This window comes from Clinocottus analis, unplaced genomic scaffold, assembly GCF_023055335.1.
Source record: "Clinocottus analis isolate CAN_PGR_092001 unplaced genomic scaffold, fCliAna1.0.p SCAF_16, whole genome shotgun sequence".
Lineage (NCBI taxonomy): Eukaryota > Metazoa > Chordata > Actinopteri > Perciformes > Cottidae > Clinocottus > Clinocottus analis.
The window spans coordinates 18,068,556-18,088,921 of record NW_027175887.1 but is presented as its reverse complement, the minus strand read 5'-3'; the positions used below and the strand labels follow the sequence as shown (position 1 = coordinate 18,088,921).

The 20,366-nt window shown below is 45.3% G+C and overlaps 2 protein-coding genes across 2 annotated transcripts; both read right to left on the bottom strand.

The window, feature by feature from the left end:
• Positions 1-483: 483 nt before the first annotated feature.
• Positions 484-11,679, bottom strand: fam83fa (family with sequence similarity 83 member Fa). The gene is made up of 5 exons (XM_068578653.1): positions 10,854-11,679; positions 4,609-4,776; positions 2,824-2,945; positions 1,545-2,410; positions 484-751 (listed from the first exon to the last, which is right to left on the bottom strand). Exons 1-5 carry the CDS (start codon positions 11,325-11,327, stop codon positions 702-704), a joined length of 1,680 nt encoding a protein of 559 aa, XP_068434754.1. The 5' UTR covers positions 11,328-11,679; the 3' UTR covers positions 484-701.
• A 1,698-nt stretch (positions 11,680-13,377) lies between these two features.
• Positions 13,378-19,618, bottom strand: grap2a (GRB2 related adaptor protein 2a). Its single transcript, XM_068578873.1, has 8 exons — positions 19,410-19,618; positions 17,060-17,159; positions 16,885-16,976; positions 16,602-16,721; positions 14,930-15,119; positions 14,738-14,836; positions 14,494-14,604; positions 13,378-13,889 (listed from the first exon to the last, which is right to left on the bottom strand). Exons 2-8 carry the CDS (start codon positions 17,135-17,137, stop codon positions 13,710-13,712), a joined length of 870 nt encoding a protein of 289 aa, XP_068434974.1. The 5' UTR covers positions 17,138-17,159; positions 19,410-19,618; the 3' UTR covers positions 13,378-13,709.
• Between the last annotated feature and the right edge of the window lie 748 nt (positions 19,619-20,366).

The following is a 20,366-nucleotide window of genomic DNA, read 5'->3' as shown; positions in this document are numbered from 1 at the left end:
GTGTGTGTGTGTGTGTGTGTGTGTGTGTGTGTGTGTGTGTGTGTGTGAACCTGAATGCAACTCATATTTTTGTCTGAATAGTTCCACGTTGGTCAAACCTCTCAGACGGTTTGAGACTTTTCAGCGACTCATTCTTTCATTCAAACTTTTTACTCGACCAAAGAAAACACTGACACACGTTCACGGTTCACACGTTCACGGTTCACACGTTCACGGTTCACACGTTCACGGTTCACACGTTCACGGTTCATACGTTCACACGTTCACGTCTTCATGCAGCTGGAGCTCCAGCAGCAGGATTATTTGCATCTCAAGTGTTCTCAGGGCTTCACATTAAAAACTTTGTCCGTCTTAAACACACAAAGTCCTGTGTGTCACACACTCATCCTGTCACGAGTGCTTCCTGTGAGGCGACGCCCAGCCAGGTGTGATGCCCCCCCCCCTTCATTTCCTCCACCCCCCCCCCCCGAATATAAAAAACACTCAACTGTATTAATTTAATACACAAACATAGAAACAGCTGATAGATTTTTCTCCATCAGCACTTTTTGGCTTCAGCGTTGAGATTCTCTGGAGTTTTTGTCCTCACAAGATCAGTTAAACGACGTGGCCTCCCGCCAGGACCGCTCGCCCACAATGCAACGGGGCAGCGCGTCACATGGTCTCAGTGAAGCATGCTGGGACTTTACGGCCGTCTGACCTCAGGACTGGATGCAGTTCTTCTTCTGATGCCGCCGGCGGCCTTTAGATCCTGATGAGAAGAGAAACCAAACGATAACTTATGATGGATTTAGTGGGAAAACAAAGTTATAAAAGTTATAAAGTTATAAAGTTATAAAGTTATAAAAGGAGTTGCTGGCTCTGGAGGTATCGACTCAACCTGGACTAAAACATTCAGTTTACTCAGGTTCATTTTTCAATTATCAGCTGCTCATATTTTAATGTTTTAAAAATATTTAATGTTTTAAAATATATATTTTTTAAACTTTTTTTTTAATAATAAAAAATGTTTAAACAATATTTTTATGTTTAAAAAATATTTTGTTACAAAAATAATTTTGTTTTAAAATTTATTTTAAAATTTTTTTGTAATTAAAAATGTTTAAACAATATATATATTTTATGTTTAAAAATTTTTTTTCTATGTCTTAACTGCTCACATTTTTCTGTTTTGTGAAACTGTACGCGACATGTTTTTGCATTTCAAAAAACTTTTTTTTTTTTCCACAGATGTCATTTTATAGACAAAATAATGAATCAAGGAAAAGATCTGCAGATTATTGTTAATAAAAGAGATTACAGTAAAAGTCGGGTTACAAGCTGCTACTACCTTTGGTGGACGCCCCCGCTGTAGCAAGCTAACGCTGCTGCTAGCCCCCCGCTAGCTCTGCTGCTCAGCGCTAGCTTGCTACAGCAGGGGCGTCCACCAAAGGTAGTAGCAGCTTGCAACCCGACTTTAGCGCTACTAGCTGTATTTCAGACCAGACCAAACCCAACAGAACAGAACCCAACAGAACCCAACAGAACCGCGTGTGAAGACGCACCGTCGTTGTCTGCGGCGTTGATGGTCTGCAGCGACATGCTCCTCTGGAGGAGCTTCGAGGGCTTCTTGGTTTTAGCTTTTATTTGAGCCGGCGCCTCGATGATCTCAAACGAGTCCTCCGCCTCGCTCCCCGCGAGGCCGTTGGGCTCCGGCGCCCTGTAGGCGACGGCGGGGGGGGCGGGGCTCTGAGGCGTGACCACGCCCTCCACCAACGTCTCCGTGGGGCCTCTGGACTTCAGGAAGTTCCTGAAGGAGCTGCGTTGCTTCTTCGCTCCGAAGAGCTGGTTCTTCTTCGAGCCCGCCTTCCCGTCCTCGTCCTCGTCCCCGTCCTCGGCGGGCGGACCGGGACTCTGTGGGGGGGCGTGGTCCAGCTTGGCCCCGCTGTTCCTGCTGACGTGAAGGGCGTGGTTCTGCAGGATGTGGTTCTGCAGGGCGTGGTTCTGCAGGGGGTAGTTCTGCATGCCGTGGTTCCGCAGGCCGTTCCTCGCATGCAGCCCGCCGACCAGCGAGTCCCTCGGCGTGGACAGGTCCTGCAGGGAGCCCGTGAGGCCCGTGCTGTTCCCGAAGACCAGAGAGTACTTGGGGTTGTGGTACTTGTGCGCCGGCACCTTGAGGTCCACGTGCCGGGCGTCGCCGACAGAAACCTGGAAGCGCGACCTGGAGACGGGCGCCGGCTGGACCGTCTCCGGCGTGGGCTTCCTGATGGGCGCGGCGGCCGGCGGCCTGGTGATGTTGAACTCGCCGTAGAGGTCCACCGGCTCCGACACGGCGTACAGCTCCCGGAAGTCGTTGTCGAAGGAGTCCACCACCTGCCCCGACATCACGGTGATGGTGTTGCGGTCCATGCGGGACGAGCTCCAGGTGAAGCTGCAGGACGAGAGGAGGCGGCGAGAAGCGTGAAAGAAAAGACGAGCGAGACGCATCGACTGCCCGCTAGTTAGCTAACGGGGGGAAACCGTTAGCTTGGTTGTAGGACCCGGACTGACCTTCTCCCCGTCTACTTGCTGATGCTAATGCTAACGCGTGGCGGGGCTCACCTGTAGGACCCGAACATGACCTTCTCCCCGATTAGCAGCATGTACTTGCTGATGCTAATGCTAACGCGTGGCGGGGCTCACCTGTAGGACCCGAACATGACCTTCTCCCCGTCTAGCAGCATGTACTTGCTGATGCTAATGCTAACGCGTGGCGGGGCTCACCTGTAGGACCCGAACATGACCTTCTCCCCGTCTAGCAGCATGTACTTGCTGATGCTAATGCTAACGCGTGGCGGGGCTCACCTGTAGGACCCGAACATGACCTTCTCCCCGTCCAGCAGCATGTACTTGGAGCACAGCGACCCGGGCAGCTTCCCAAAGGACAGCGCCAGCCCCGACCCGCTCACCGTGCGCACACGCAGGTTCTGTGAACACACACACACACACACTGCCTAGTCACACACACCACTTAGCTTAGCATCACACGGGCGAGCCAGAGTAAACGCTGCGGTCGTCACAGCGCTGCATTGTGGGTGACTAAGGACACAAGGAGGCAAACAGCAGCATAAAGACAACGCTCTGGAGAAGTAAACCCTGTGAGCGGTGTTTACTTAAAGGGAAGAGAAAGGAAAGGAGACACAGAGAGAAAGGAAAGGAGACACAGAGAAAGGAAAGGAGACGTAGACACTCTGACGAGGCTTTCCTCTGCCGGCGTCCAGTTTCAGACGCTTTTGTTCTGGACTCTCTGAGCGTCACTGAGACGTTAGCTAACGGAGCTCTGAGGCCTTTCAGCGCCTCGACACCCGACACCAGTACGACCAGCTGCCCCAGTTCAACCAGACCGGAGCTGCTCGGCCCGGACCAGGCCGAGCATGGAGAGAGGACTCTGGTCCCAGATCAGATCTTACGTGTTATTCTATGTTTAACCCTTAGAGGAGCAACAGCATCAGAGGATGTTCGTTAGCATCCAGCTAGTCCGCTGCTAACCTCCAGATACACGTCATTCATCTCTTATACTTCTTTCTTTTAGGAAAGTTAGTTTTTTGGATTTGTATCCCAATTTCATAGAAGTAGAATTCATCATTTCCTATAGTTTTACTGGTGTGGAATTCATTTATTTTGTATTTTACCATTAACATATATTTAAAACCTTTTTGTGTGGTTTCTTTCCTCGTGGCCCTTTTGGCCAGACGCATGTTTAGTTTCTTGTATTCTTTCTTACTTTCGAGTGTTGTATCTTTTTGTTGAACTGCAGAAATAACTAGATTAAATATCAAGTATTAAAAAAATAACATATTTAACATAATCAATAACTTCTAATAAGAGTCATTTCTGATCTACGTATAGAAGAACAAAGGCCAAAGGGTCACATTTCCTTAAACGGCGTTCCAGCGCTCGCAGCACGTCCTGCGTTGTGTTGCAGCGTCGACGCCGAGGGAACGAACCTGAAACCTCTTCATGAAACAACGAGCGCTTTGTTCAGACGTGTCGTGGTTTGAATGCAGCAACCGATAAAAAGAGTCCAGCGGATACTTCTCACCAAACTGTTCAAACTGCTCACCAAACTGTTCAAACTGTTCAAACTGTTCACCAAACTGCTCACCAAACTGTTCAAACTGTTCAAACTGTTCACCAAACTGTTCAAACTGTTCACTAAACTGTTCATCAAACTGTTCACTTTTCCATGACTTTAAACCAAATTTCCATGACCTTTAGAAGACTTATAAGACTTTTCTATGACTTTAAACCAAATTTCCATGACTTTAAATGAAATTTCCATGACCTTTAGAAGACTTTTAAGACTTTTCCATGACTTTAAACCAAATTTCAATGACTTTGAACCAAATTTCCATGACCCTTAGAAGACTTTTCCATGACTTTAAACCAAATTTCAATGACCCTTAGAAGACTTTTAAGACTTTTCCATGACTTTAAACCAAATTTCAATGACTTTGAACCAAATTTCCATGACCCTCAGAAGACTTTTCCATGACTTTAAACCAAATTTCCATGAGCAAACATTGTGTGAAATGTGTGTGTAAACAGTAAAAAGTCTGTGTCACGCTCTGCATTGTTTGCTGAGCTCACCCGCAGATGCACAGCGCTGATCTGCAGCCGAGTGCACATGTCCAGGAAGTGGGGCACGCCCCGGGCCTCCAGCAGAGTGTACACCGCCACCCCGCGCCGCACCGTCGCGTCCAGCAGGTCCTGGAGGATCTGCAGGTCCGTCAGGAGATCCATGACGATGGCGACCACCTGGAGAACAGAGGACAGAGCTGCGAGTGAGGACGTTACATCCACAACATGTGACCAGCTTGTCCAATAAAAAGCTTTGTTAGCAAACCAGAGCTCCACAGAGCTTCCTGTCATCAGGTGAGCTCCTTCCTTCAGTGTCCACCGTGAAAACTCCTGGTTATTAATGTCTACTAACTATTAACCAGCATTCAGCTACATTTCACCACATTATCTTACATCCTACCCCGTATCGGTTAGCTAGCTATTTTAACCATTTAGCAATTAGTTTGAGCGAGCTAAATGTTGCTATGTAGCTATACTTACTTCATCCGTTTCACTTGTAGCTTACGTTTCAACTGTTTATTCATGACTTTCCTGCCAATTATTTATTTTTAACCGCTTATCCATCAAGTTTTGCCAAACATTTACTTTAGCTAACCCTTTCACTTGCAGCGCTTTTAGCTAACGGTTTCAACAGTTTCCATTAGCTTACCATTCCAGCTAACCTCTACTTTCCTCAGCTGTACTGTTCCTGACGCTCACAGGACATTTTGTTCAGCTTCTTTTTTTGTACTCTTTGTGGGCATTTTGCCAATAAAACATACTTTAACTGAACCTCGGGGCCATCTTTTATTTCAGGATCGCTTCGTTTCACTGTGAAACATCCCCAACCGAACGCTTTGGTGGAGATGTACGTGTGCACGGCTCTGATGTCTCATCTGATGATTTACGTCTCACTCCTCAGGACTCGTCGAGGACGTCTTTCACCACCGTCGATCAACACAATGGCACAATCATTAATAAGCTGTTGTGATACTAACAGGCGATCCTTCCGGGGAACCGGTTTTTCCAGCTGATTCAAAGGTCAGACGAGAGAGACGAGATGCAGCGAAGCGACGGATAATTATCGTTTCAGCAGCAGCGTCTCAGCTCAGGATCGCATCGGAGGAAGAAATCAACCGGTCACAAGACGCGATATAAAGTAAAGTGCAGGAATCACTCGACGTCCACACCTGTTGGGCCGGAGCCAACAACCTTCAAACAGCTTTTTCAGGCAGACGCACAACGTTACGTGTGACAGTCGTCTGATAACATTTTAATAGACATCATTTGTCAAAAGTAAACCATGCGTGAGTCTAAATGAATTAGACGTCAACACATACTCGTCCTTACTTAATAGGTTGAGTATTGAAGACAACTTTAATCCAGTGAAGGAGACAGTCTGTCAGCGTACATTCAGGTGAAACACTGCGGTGAATGAAATAGTTAAACATTTCAGGAACAACACTCAAGTTCCAATGTTGAGGGGCCAGTATCTCTGAAGAGTCAACTTTTAACGCTTTACTTCCTGTTTTTATTCACTTCTTTTAGCTAACTGTTCATCCATAGCTTTCAGCTCGTGATTTCAACTGTTTTAATTTGGGTTTCTATGTCTTTGACTGCAATTTAGAGTTAGTCCTGTGCGGCTTTTTATGATTTCCTTATCACGGCTCTCAGCTTGGAACGAATCCAACAACCTCCAAACAAGTTTTCCTGGCAGGCCGACAACGTTACGTGTGAAAGAGGCTCAGTGAAGTTTTAATAGGCGTTAATTATCAAAAGTAAACCTTACATGAGTCTATAATAAGTACATGTCAACAAATACTTGTCCTAACTGGTTAGTGTAGGTTGAGTATTGAGAAAAACATTAGACCAGACAGTTAGTCCGTCCGTGTTTTTAAGACGGGTAACCACTTTGGTCTAACTTAAATATCTCAACAACTATCTGATGGATTTCCATTAAATTTTGTACACGCGGTCATGATCCCCAGAGGATGAACCCTAATGAGTTTGGTGATCGTCTGACTTTTCCTCTAGCGCCACCATGAGGTTGATATTTGTGCCATGAACTCTGAACCTGAGGGGACGTCGATGAACGAATGTGAATCACCTCGGTGAAGGAAATAGTTCGACATCTTGGGAACAACATTCATGACGTTGTAGGCCAGAATTAAAGGGCCAGCGTGGCTAAAAAGTCAACTTTTATTGAGATGAGAAAACAGCCGTCTTTTCAGCTTTGGACGAAACATTTTCAAGCTGAACCAAGAAGCTTTTCAAGTCGTTCATTGAGCTTGAGAAGCTTTCAACACTTCATCCTCAGTTCATCTCAAAATGTCAAAGTAAGCACTCTGAGTTGTCGAGGAACAGAAATATAAAGTTGCACAAAATGGTAACTCAAATTTGTACTGAAGTACACCGCTGAGTGTTTTATTTTACATAGTTTGGAAGAATAAATACTCCAATAAACACAAGATATAAAGCTGTAAAGGCCTTTAGACACTGGCGTGACAATTAAACACAATGCAAAACACTCGCCAGCAAATCTGAAATGTCTTTATGAAGCGTCGTATTGTTCATGTAAGAACAGAAGATCTGGTCTGTCTTTGTCAAGAGTGAAAGGAAAGGAAGCGTTACGTCCTCTGTGCTGTCGTCTCATGAGTACGACTGCGATCCTTTTACGCACAAGTTGATGGTTTGATGCCTCCGTTCACGGTGCGGAAGCTCAGAAAAAAAATCCTCTGTTCAGGATAAACGTTTGTGGTTTTTGGCGCCACGTAATGTGACGTAATGAAGTGTAAAGGAAACATCTTGATGTGTGAATTAACTGCACAGAAAGAACTGGTTTCAGGGCCTTAATACTTTGTGCAGAGATTATTTATATATCTAAATACTCTTCATTTTAGCTGAACAAGAAGCATACACCGTCATGTTTATGCACAATAACATGCTGCAGCCTTTTCCTCCTTCAGAGGTGGGAGTGTGTGTCTTCCTGCATGTACAAAGAAACTCTTAACTTCAGGATACTGACATGCAAATGTTCCAGTTGTTTGGCAGGCTCTCAGGAGAAGATGATTTACTTCCCTTCAAGCGGAGCAATCAGTGTCTTCATCACGCAGCCGGCTCATGTCACAGGATCCACTCGCACGTCTAAACCAGATCCCACCGACCGATCCCTCGGCAGTGGACCGGTCTTGTGCAGGGTACGTTCTTCCTCTGGCGCTGAGGTAATCTCTGAGTGGGCGAGGGAAACATGCAGCGTTGTCCCGTCTGTGTGTTTCTGCTGCAAGTCCTGATGTGAAGTTGACATTTAGAGCTGCGTGGCCTTTTATTACAACAGCTTGTCTGAACTTGCACACGACTCGCCCGTCGACGTGCGTTTGTTTTATTCACGCTGTGGGCGAGCAGTTAACCCTTCCCTGTCTTTGAGTCTCACTGGGAAACTGTGAGTGTGCAAAACGTGATTCTGTGTGCACACGTCAGGTTTTATAAGTGTTCCATGTGTGTGAGTGCGTTATGTAATAACTGCAGCTGACAGTTGTGTAATAACATAAATGCTTTAGGTTCAGAGTGCCTGGGGATATGTCTGTACCTGCTCTACCTACACATCCACCTGAACGCACCGCATCGTACTGCCATGTAGAGTAATGATGGACGTAGCAGTCAAACCTCGCAGCAGGAGCAGCGATGACTGTTTATGTGTTTACTATCTTTCTTCTTGTATTAACTCATGACTTCATGAACAGGTGACGGAAAAGCAAATACACTTCCAGCCAATCTAAAATAATAAAACTGCAATGAAAATAATCTTTGACAGGGCAAACAAAAGCGAGTTTGTGAATCATGCAACATGGTGTGACGCGAGCACGAGGCTCCGGTACGATCAAACAATATGCAGAGCACACAGATTGAGCGTTTTAGCATTAAGTCATGTAGCCGTTAGCCATATGGCTCTGCAAGCTTTTTGCTTAAAAGATGAGGAAACGATTCAAAGTCAGCTGCTGACAGTTTATCTACGACTCACAAAAGAAAGTTGTAATTTAAACCAACTGAATGTAAAGCCGTCTGAAAGTTAGCTCTAAAAATGACAAATTCTGTCTGAGACTGTTTGTTTTCAACCGACTCGCAAAGCTAACGTTAGCTAAATTAGCTATTTAGCCACAGCTGATTAAATCTGTCAGAATCAGAAGTCATTTCAGTCAAACATCAGAAAGAGTCAGCTGGACGCATTTTAAAAAAGGTGTTTACTCACAAGCTAGCATTCACTGAGTTAGCCGGTTAGCTCGAATTGATTAACTCTACCAAGCTACCATCAATGTCACCGACGATGAAGTGAAACACTTTTGTTTACGTAAAGCCATCATGTATAACATGACAATGCATCTTTATGCTAATCCTGCTAGCTTCATCGTTGTAAACCATGTTTTACACCATGTAGCGCAACAGGAAGCTAGCTTACTTTTACATCCAGTTTGAGCATGTGAAGGATTATAAAACCTGGCAGACGCATCAACATGATGGATGTGACACACAAACAAGTGATGAAGAGCGCATGAAGAGCAGCACAGCATTCATACTGAGGGTCATAACTCATAACTCGTCTTCATTTGAATTTTCTTGTAAAGTATAACAAACACGTTGAAACCCGCCTGAAGCGTGTCAGCCGGAAGCTCAGTGGTTAAATCCTGCAGACAGTTAACTGGATTTAAATCAATATTATATAGAAACGAAGAATATATGTCCTGTACACATGTGTCAATATATATATATATATACTTTACAAAAGGTTTAAAGCAATAGTTCAACATGTTTGGAGAAACACAGGTGAAATACGGGTTTGTCTTAGCTGTTAGCTGTTAGCTTAGCAGAAAGACAGACATAAAGACCGTTTGTCTTCCTTTTAATTATAACAGTATAGTTAAACAAATACATTAGCATATTTCTTGACTAAACACACAAGGGAAGAATATTCTTTTATATCTATATTTTACTCAGGTCGATGTCTCCGACAACTTGTTATTCTCAGTAAAACCGTCCTGTGGTTTAGTTCAGATTCAAAGCATATTAACTTTATTTAAACGCAGTCGTTGCCTTCAGGCCGTCTCATGGACTCAAACACAGGACACGTGTGGAGAGATTTACAGAAACCTCAGCCGGGGTCTTTGTCTGTTTCACCTGCTGGAGGCGGGGCCACGGTCACCTGCAGCCAATCATGAACATCTCAGAAGCATTGTTCTGCTGCATTGTTCTGCTGCATTGTTCTGCTGCATTGTTCTGCTGCATTGTTCTGCTGCATTGTTCTGCTGCATTGTTCTGCTGAGGCCCAGTAGGTCAGCGACACGGAGCCCACACTTTACTGCATGGTGGTTATTATTCTACTTTCTCTCTTTTTCTCTCTCCAGGGCCACCGGAGGGCTTGTGGTTCAACAGAGCTCCTGGTGACACAAACTCTGGCTCTGGGTTTAGTCGATTTAACGGTTCTAACCGGGAAAATCTAAGAAATCTGCATGCGTCATCATTTGCAGACGCGCAGCTTCTCTGGATTTCTTGGCGCATCGTGAAAAGATAAAAAGGAAGAAAGGTTTGACCTCCGTTGTGCACGAAGGAAACAAATACATCCTTGTTTTTACACTTCAATAGTCAACTGTTTGGGTCTTTTCTTTCAAATATGAATATGTGTTGCTTTAATCTGAATTGGAAATTTGTGAATTAAATTGTTGGGTTTGAGACAAAATAAGATATTTTAAGATGTCACTTTTACTTCAAACAACTGGACATATTAGACATAACTTGTGTTGTTTTTATGAAGGTCTGTTTTGCTCATTTCTTTCATTTCGTTCTCATGATTCTCACAATAAAAAGTATTAATGCAGAATTTACCAGGAAGAGAATTTAAACAACGAAGCAACTGATGCTAAAGAATAGCTTTGCTTAATTTATGAAAACAATATTAATAAGGATTAGAAACAGGTTGAAAATGTAAACTTTTGAAGCGTAGTGACTTGAATCCAGTTTGTTTTTTCTTGTGTTGTTCGTGGCTTTTCTCTTCACATCAAACTAAAAGCTCTGAACGCAGCAGTAACCAGGAAGAGAAGCAGCAACGAGGAGGCAACTGATGCTGAATCAGTTTCACTTCATGAATGAAACACATTAATAAAACTGTATTTGAATTAGAAAGAAAAGAGAAAAGTAAACTTTTGAAAGTGGCTTGAAGAGTTTGTGTTGAGTTCACTCGTCTCTTGTCATCAGAATAAAGGTAATGGACAGAAGAGTCTCGGTACCTTGTGCGCCTCCTGGATCAGCCTCCTCACCACCTCCTTGATGTGCGGCCCCGGCTCTTTGGGCGGGTGCGAGTACACGGACACGCGGGTCACGCCCCTGTAGGCCCCGCTGCTGCCCGGCCAGCCGATGTCCAGCGCCGGCACCTCGGTGTCGGACATCTCGGGCCAGTAGGTGGAGTGCACCCCGGAGTCCGCGCTGGGGGACTCCTTGGCCTTGTCGGGCTCCCCGGACTCGGAGTCGCTGTCCGTCTCGTACTCCTGGAAGGTTTTCCGGAGGAGCGAGACCTCCCGGGCCGACAGGAAGTCCTTGGCGTTGTCCTCCCGGAGGCGCGTCCGGAACGCGCCGTCCCCGCTGCGCAGGAGCTGCTCCAGGGCCGCGCGCTGCTCCTCGCTGTAGTAGAACTCCGGTTTGCTCTCCGGGACCTTCTCGTTCACGTGCTCCTCGTCCATGCACAGCAGCTGGGACTCCGCCATGGCGCAGGAGGAGGAGGAGGAGGAGGAGGTGCAGATGCGGAGGAGGTGCAGATGCGGAGGAGGTGCAGAGGAGGTGCAGGTGCAGGTTCTGCCCGGGCCGCCGCTCGCTGCTGCTCGGCTGCTGCTCTCGGCTCCTCTCGGCTCCTCTCGGCGCTCCGCGGGCTGCAGGTACTGCGCGGCGCTCAGGTGAGTCTCTCAGGTGAGGAGGCAGGAGGCGGGGTTTGGAAGGCCACTTCCTGTTGGAAAACCTTCGCAATAAAATAAACTTTTGATGTTAAAAGTTGTGCTTTGTAGATTTGTAGCGATGCACAGAGCACTTTATACACAGATTGTGCAATACTGTCATCACATGTTTGTCTAATACTGTTACTATGGTTACCTTTTATTGTAATTCTGTTTGTTAGGATGCAGCAAAATACAAAATACACTTTTCATTGTACAGAGTAACTCTGGTATCTATGGAAGTATGGAAGCCCATTTCCGCTACACAAAAAAAATTATGATCAAATAATAAAAGAAAACTACTTTTTTTTCTCCGTTGTATTTTTTTTCCGTTGACTTGAAAAAAGGCAACGAAAAGAAAAAAAAAATATTTTTTTGTCCCTAATTTTTTTTTTTTTTTTTTTTTGGTCATAATTTTTTTCTTTTTTTGTCCTAATTTCTTTTTTTTGTCCCTAATTTTTTTTTTTGGTCCTGATTTTTTGGTGTGTAGCGGGAATGGGCTTCCATAGTGTCTGTGCAGACATTACACATATCTTGAATCCTGGTTGTTTGTATAGTTATTTTATGTTATGTACTTTTCTTTTTGAGGTTAACGTTTAGCATGTAAAGGAAAAGAAAAGGATTGAAAGAAAGAACAAAATAAGTGTGTTGGGGTCTGACCTGCATGGCTGAACTCACTATGAGGAATATGAACCATCTTTATGTTAGTGAGATTATATTATTTAACGATACACAATTGTGCTGGAAAACACTAATAAACTGTAATATTTCAGCGCTAGCTCGCTACAGCGGAGACACCAAGCGAAGGCTTGAAACCGACTCTCACGGGTTATCTCATTATTTTCCCGAAAAAATGATAATTTTAGCAGATCATTTTGGAGGGCCCGTGTGATGGTGCCTTCATGTGATTCTCACCAACTTGTAAAGATGAAAACTGCGTGTATCGTGCGCTGAAGAAGGAAGTACTCATTGTGGGTTTGATCTGCGGCTCCTGCGGTTCTCCAGTGAGGCCTCATTACTGCCGACCAGGCGGCCATTCATGGCTCAATGACAGCACTTCACTGTGAAAGATTTAAATATAATTGCACTCCATTGTATGTCAGCGCGGGTGTGTTATTAACGTGTACTTGTTGAAGTGTACTTAATGTCCTGTAATCTTCTAAAAACCACACACTCATTTGTCACACAGTGATTACAGTGTGTTGAGGGAAGCGGCTGAAATACAATGAGACATTATTTTTTACTGATTCAGCCGTCGCTGTTTTAGCTTTTTGCAAACGGTGAATGAAAGTCACCATATTTTAATTTGCTTTTGTCTTCAAGGGACGTAGAGACAGTGTATACAGCGCTAGTAGCACCCTGCTAGTAGCACCCTGCTAGTAGCACCCTGCTAGTAGCACCCCGCCCTAAAGCATCAACACATGAAGCATAGACTTCTATACAACCAAAGGAGTCGCCCCCTGGTGGCCAGGAGAGAGAATGCAGCTTTAACACATGAAGCATAGACTTCTATACAACCAGAGGAGTCGCCCCCTGGTGGCCAGGAGAGAGAATGCAGCTTTAACACATGAAGCATAGATTTTACTTTCCAGAACCAGAGGTTTCCATCTGATTTGGACAAAGTCTTTACTGCAGCTTTTATTTTGAAGGCTAACTTTCTTTACTTCTGGTTGTATTTCATCTGGCTGCCATCGTGCAGCTTGACAAGTCTATTACAATAAGTACAGAAATCCCCTAATAATCAATTTCAGGGTTCCATGGAAGTAATTAAAACAAAAGATCTAGGAAACAGAAATGCCACCAAAGGAGGCTGAACCTGTGAGTCGTCCCTCGTCGTCGTCATCGAGGGTTTTATTGCGAGGAAGATACACATCAAGCCTTTAGGTTTCTTGAGAAATCCACTAATTTATTTTCATACAAAACTCTTTGTGGTATAAAACGTGACTGCATCAACAACACGAGCAGAAACAGGCAGACGACCGGCAATCTGCAAATAGGCCAAAATAAAAAGTTTCCTCGGCGCCAGACGCCGCAGGTTTTCAAGAGTCCCCGTTTCTGTTCCTCCCTGAATATTACTGTCGAACGCTAAATGACTCGGCTCTTCGCGCCCCGGCTCGAGGTGCGAAGATTAGATGAGTTTTAGTTTCTGTCTGCGTGGCCTCACAGCCGCATTGTGTAGTTGGCGGGAAACAGCCCGCTCTTCCCCCGCAGCCGCCCTCGCCACCACGAGGCGTCGGAGCGGTCCAACAGCTCGATGACGTCGCCGGCGCTGAAGCCGAGTTCGTCGTCTTCTTCCGCGTGGAAGTCGTACAGCGCCTTGACTTGCTGCATGGTCGCCCTCTGTGGGACGGAGGAGGAAGCACGGCGGTCAGTAACGGGCGACCCGTTATCCTCAGCGCTGAATGTGAGTTCAATGTGGTTTCTAAAATGGCCGTGTTAAAGTTTTTTTACTACCGGAAAAGTTGGGTTATAAGCAGCTACCACCTTTGGTGGGTGTCCCTGCTAGCTCCTCGCTGTAGCCAGCTAGCGCTACTGTTAGCTTTCTGCTAGCACCCAGACAACCACCGAAGGTTGCGGGACCAGCCCGGCTCGACGCTGGCAGCGGGGACGCGGGCAGTACCAGCAGCGGGGAGCTAGCAGCAGAGCTAGCTTGCTACAGCGGGGAGCTAGCAGCAGAGCTAGCTTGCAACAGCGGGGAGCTAGCAGCAGAGCTAGCTTGCTATAGTGGAGACTGAAGGTATTGGAGCAGCCTGTAACCCGACTTTTACGGTATAAAAAAAACATTTGAGTACATAGAAACAATAACTCAATAATTTCTGTTAATTTATTTTAGGCGATGAGAGTATTTGTTGTTGTTCTCCATTTTAATTCCATTTGAGTCTGAATGTAATCTGACATCTTGACATGTCTGTGTGCACACGCGTGTGGACGCAGAGCGGCTGACCTGAGGCAGCGGCATGGTGTCAGATGAGCGGTGGTGAGCGGCGGGCAGCGGACTGCTTCTTCCTGTGTGGCCGATGGTGTGAGCGCGCTCCTCCAGACCGGCCTTCTTAGCCTGCAAGAGACTTCTGCAGCTCAGTGTTTCATCTTTATTAAACATTGCAGACCACAGCGGACATAACAATGGACACACATAAAACAAACGGATCTGCTCTGTGATCAATAGACTCAGACTGATGGAGGCGTACCAGCTGGTTGTGAGGCTGGTCTGAAGCTCTGCGGCCGCTAGCGGCGGCGGCGGCGGCTGCAGATGCGCTGCGTTGCTCCGGCAGACTGCCCCTCTTCACCTGGAGGAAGACACCTCAGCTGTCACTTCCTTCCTCATTGATCTGATGTTCATCACCTGGGCTCCTCGTAGCGGCTGAAGTGGAGCAACTCACCGACGGGGCGACGGCGGGGTTCTTACTGTCCGAGCTGCCGTCGTTGAGGAAGATCTCCCTGGTTTTGGAGATGGAGGTGGACTTGTAGAACTCCACCAGCCGGTTCAGGGAGGTGAACTTCTCCGACCACAGGAAGTACTGCCCCTTGTTGTCCTTCATCACTTTGAAGTGCTGAACGTCGCTCTCGTGCCTGAGGAGGAACAAAGCTAATGTGAGCTAACGCTAACAGCTCAGAGCCGCTAGGCCTCGACACATCACAAGGATACAGATACTTTATCATTAAAAAAATACATCGATATTTTCTTTTTATTCTATTTTATACGCTGAGTACCAGAGCCAGGCCCAGAACCGGGACCAGAACCAGAACCGGGTCTAGAACCAGAAACAGAATCAGAACCAGAACCAGGCCCAGAACTAGAACCAGAACTAGAACCAGAACCAGAACCAGAACCGGGAGCAGAACCAGAACCGGGACTAGAACCAGAACCAGAACCAGGACCTGAACCGGGACCAGAACTAGAACCAGGACAAGAACCAGAGCCGGGACCAGAAGTAGAACCAGAACTAGGACCAAAACTAGAACCAGAACCAGGACCGAGATCAGTAAAATAAGCATATTTTCGTGGCTCACCTGATGGAAATATTTAAAAACTAAAAGTTAAACTTTTCCTTGAGACCTTTGCTTCAGAAACATTTACACACATTTATTACTTCATAAAATTATGTTGTATTTTATTGTTAATTGATCAATCACTTTGTCTTTAAGTTAACTTAAAAAATATATAAATCACCTAATTTATTGTACAAAAAAGATGCTACTGCTGCAATCATAGCTTTTAATTATATCTAGTTATTATTTACAACAATTATTTGATTGCATTTAAGTTAACATTTTGTATTCTTCTTATATTAATGTTTGACTCTTTTTCCAATATTAGCTTTTATTTCTATTTTATTAAACGTTTTGTTAATTCGTCTCAAATTGTTGAATTGTCTTTTCTGTAGTTTTCTCGTCCAAATAAGGTTCACTAGAAGGTTCAATAGATCGATTGATTGGTTCGTGTATTGATTGACTGCCCTCTGCTGGTCGTTGTGAGGAACTACAACCTCTCGGTTAACTGCAGAGGAACAAGTCAGTAAAGTAGCAGCAGAGGAAAGAGACTGAGACTCTGAAGTAGAGCGACTTGTTTGCGGCTTCGTCGCAGCTGCAGCCGCCTCACACATGGAGACCTCAGAGTGAGCAGCCGGTCAGAGACCCCACGAGGGCAGGAAGACCAGCTGCAGGTGTTAACACCACATGGACCATGGAGCGGTAATAACACACACTGTTTGACTCCGTCAGGAGGTTCAAGACCCAGAGGAATGAAGATAATGGAGCATCTTAAGTTACGTCACAGTTTGCTCTACAGGTTCCTGGAGCTGATCTCAAGTCTGCCTGAAAAGTGCTGCACCTTCACCTCTTGATGACGCTAACAGCAGCTAGCGTGCCAGCTAGTTACACATTAACTGATGAGTCGGCTCAAAGAGGAAGTTTGTTCAGTCGCAGGAAGCGACCGAGATAGCGTATCAAAGAAATGCTCTTTCATCCGGAGCGGTACGCCGAGTCTGCTTCATTAAAACAAAGACTTTGTGTTGTGAAGCGTCTCAGGTTTCTTTAAAAAGCTTCACTCACTTCACGGAGATGGAGAAATCTCCTGGAGAGCTCTGACAGCCTCTGATCACAAAGTCTCCCAAAGACTTGTGACGCAGGACTTCCTCTGCAGCGCTGCGGGACGAGTTCTCCTGGAACCACCTGGAACACATCGTCTGATGTTAACTACACACACACACCCACTGACACACACACACACACAGACACACACACACACACCCACAGACACACACACACACACAGACACACACACTATTACGAGGACCTTTTCCCTTCCGGGTCCTGCGTGGTCTGAAGCTCTCACCTGGGCGTCTGCATCTCGATGTAGTTCTGCGGTATGAATCCTTTCTGTCCGTTCATCTCGGCCTCGTACCAGTCGTCTTGCGGGCTTAAGATCTGACCCCAGAGGAGCAAAAGGAACCAGACGTCAGACACTAGAACATCTCTGGCGGCTCTTTGAGAACAGAACCTCCTCTGACCTTCAGGACGTCGCCCTTCCTGAAGCTCAGCTCGTCGTCTCCCGTTGCCGTGAAGTCGTACTTCCCTCTGGCCTCCATCGCTTGATCAGCCACACGGGTTCTGCACAGGGAGGAGAAACATGAACATGTATGACAATAACAAGGATAATAATAATAACTTCCTTTTATTATTAGTTATAGTACAGCTGTACCTTTTGCTTTTTTGACCCAAATGTTCTAATGGACCAAAGAAGGAGTGGTTTGTCCCTCACAGGGACCCTTACTACTGAACATGGACCAAAGAAGGAGTGGTTTGTCCCTCACAGGGACCCTTACTACTGAACATGGACCAAAGAAGGAGTGGTTTGTCCCTCACAGGGACCCTTACTACTGAACATGGACCAAAGAAGGAGTGGTTTGTCCCTCACAGGGACCCTTACTACTGAACATGGACCAAAGAAGGAGTGGTTTGTCCCTCACAGGGACCCTTACTACTGAACACACTGTTTATGTTGTTCCCTGATCAAATACTAGTAAGGTTTAATAAAAGATGGACGTCAAAGGGAAGGCATTGACACGTAGATGTGTAGAAGCTGTTGTGAGGCTCTAACGTTCCCTCCTGCAGAACCTTAACTGCCCCGTCTGCTGTTTGTTTTCAGGGGGATGTGATGGGGGACAGGAAGTGACTGAATGTAAACACTGAGCACAAACAGCAGCGCTCGGCTGTCTAATACTTCCGTCCCTAGTGGTCTGGCGGCGTGAGGTCATGTGCGGCGAGGAGGAACCCGTCCACATGACGAGGTTATAGGAACTGGAAAAATAAATCATTTGAGATCTATTCTTACATTCGGAAGAGCCACTTCCTCGCTGGCTGAATGTTCACTCACTGATGACCGAACAGGACGGGACGCTTCAGATGGAACAGAGACGGAGTGAAAGAGTGAAAGAGATGGAGCGCAGACGAATGAGTCCCGTCATCAGGACAGCCAGCGAGGTGGAGAGCAGCTCCGTCTGCGGCTGCAGGTGGAGGATGTGGTGTCGAGCAGTGAGCTCAAGCTCTCTGGTTTCACTCCTGCAGCTGGAGAACGTTCTGCAAGCGGAGAGAACTTCCTCCACTCTGAGGACCCGACCCCGATCCTCATGAAACACTCTGATGCTCCGCTAATGTTACACATTCAATCTGGACATTCAACCACAAGAAGAAGAAGAAGAAGAAGAAGAAGAAGAAGAAGAAGAAGAAGAAGAAGAAGAAGAAGTAGCTATTCACTAGCACTTCGCTATGTTTCTCCACAAAGAATCAGAAAGTATAAAGAGAACTAACTCTTTATGGACTCATTGGTTCTCTTTATGGACTCATTGGTTCTCTTTATGGACTCATTGGTTCTCTTTATGGACTCATTGGTTCTCTTTAAACATGTTTGAATGGATGTAAAGGGAACCAATGGGTCGGTAGAGGAGCACAGCAGCGTTCCCTTCATAAACACTCTGTTGGGAACCAGAACATCACAACATGGAACCACAATGGTTCCATGAGCAACATGATGACAAGCATCTACAGAGATTATGTGTGTGTGTGTGTGTGTGTGTGTGTGTGTGTGTGTGTGTAGACTGAGGAGAGGAAGTCGATCAGACCGCTTTGAGTATATTTAGATTTTAAAGATACTTTGTGGTTCATAATTAGTATGCAACATTATTTTATCATAGTGAGAGCCACCGCTGTGTTTATAGCTGTACAAGTACATGTACTTGTAAGTAGCAGTAGAAGTACATGTACTTGTAAGTAGCAGTAGAAGTACATGTACTTGTAAGTAGCAGTAGAAGTACATGTTCCACAGCGTGCACCAGGCTGTGCCATGAGGTTGACCTCTGACCTCGGTCCACATCTGATTCACACCAAACAGATGAAACATATTATTCTGAGATGATGAAGATGATGGCGATGGCGTCATCCTCTAACTCAACGTTACAGACTCAGTAAATACCCTGGACCCACTTCCCCGAAGCAAGGGAGCACAACATGAACGACACACGTGAACACACACACACGAACAACACACATGAACACACACACATGTCTGTTATGAGCTCAGCGGCTCCACATCGTGTTTGAATAAAAGATTCTGTGAGTTTAATGTTTCTTCAAGTGAAACATGAATAAAAAAGAACAAGATAGATTGTGAAATATTACTAGAGAGAGAGAGAGAGAGAGAGAGAGAGAGAGAGAGAGAGAGAGAGAGAGAGAGAGAGAGAGAGAGAGAGAGAGAGAGAGAGAGAGAGAGAGATGAATAAAGAGGAACACTGAGCTCTACGGTTTTATCAGGAAGTGCGCTTCTTCTTTTCATTATAAAATATTAATATTTAATGTTCTCACCTTTCCTCTCCGCAGCAGAAAGACCTGATGACTTCACTCTACAGATGTCTCCTTCCGCAAAGTGAACACAGCGGCATGCTTCAAAGATCTGTGTGTGTGTGTGTGTGTGTGTGTGTGTGTGTGTGTGTGTGTGTGTGTGTGTGTGTGTGTGTGTGCGTGTGTGCGTGCGTGCGTGTGCTTAAGCAAATAGAAGTGCTGGTCTCTGGTGTCGGTGTTCCTCTGCTGTGTCTGTGGGTTGCAGTGAGTCTCTGCTCCGCCTCAAGTAGAACAAGAAGCTACAGAGCGCTGCACTTCCATCCGCGTTTTCAAAATAAAACTCCCAACTAATAAAATAAAACTCCCAACTAATAAAATAAAACTCTAACTAATAAAATAAAACTCTAACTAATAAAATAAAACTCTAACTAATAAAATAAAACGCCAACTAATAAACTAAAGCTGTTAAGTAGAAGTAATGTATGTGAGTAAAAGTACAAAATAAATAAAAATATGAATTAAAAAACTGCAAAATGTTGTGAAGTAGAAGTACACAGTGGTATGAAACCAGAGTACTAGATAGAATAAGATCAAATATATTATTAAGATTAAAGCAGCAAGAGACACAAAGTTAAATAAAATAAAAAACAAGTAAAACTATTGCATCAACTCCGATAAAAGTTACTTCTTATCGGCTTAAAAAAAGAAATGAAGCGCAGGCAAAAGTAAAAGTAGCCCACTAGTTTCAGCGTTTAAACAAGCATTTGCATTTTGGGGAAGTGATTAGCTTCCTTGCAGATCGGTGCGTTCATGCTCGCGTCAGTGCGTTTAAACATAAAGATACAGGAAACAGAAATGTAAAAACATTTTAATATTAAGACTCACGTCCCTGAGTATCAGAGTCCCAGAGGAAGAACTGTTTACAAGAAGGTTAGTTCTCAAACTGTGTTGTGTAATTGTGGCTTTTATATTTTGGATTAA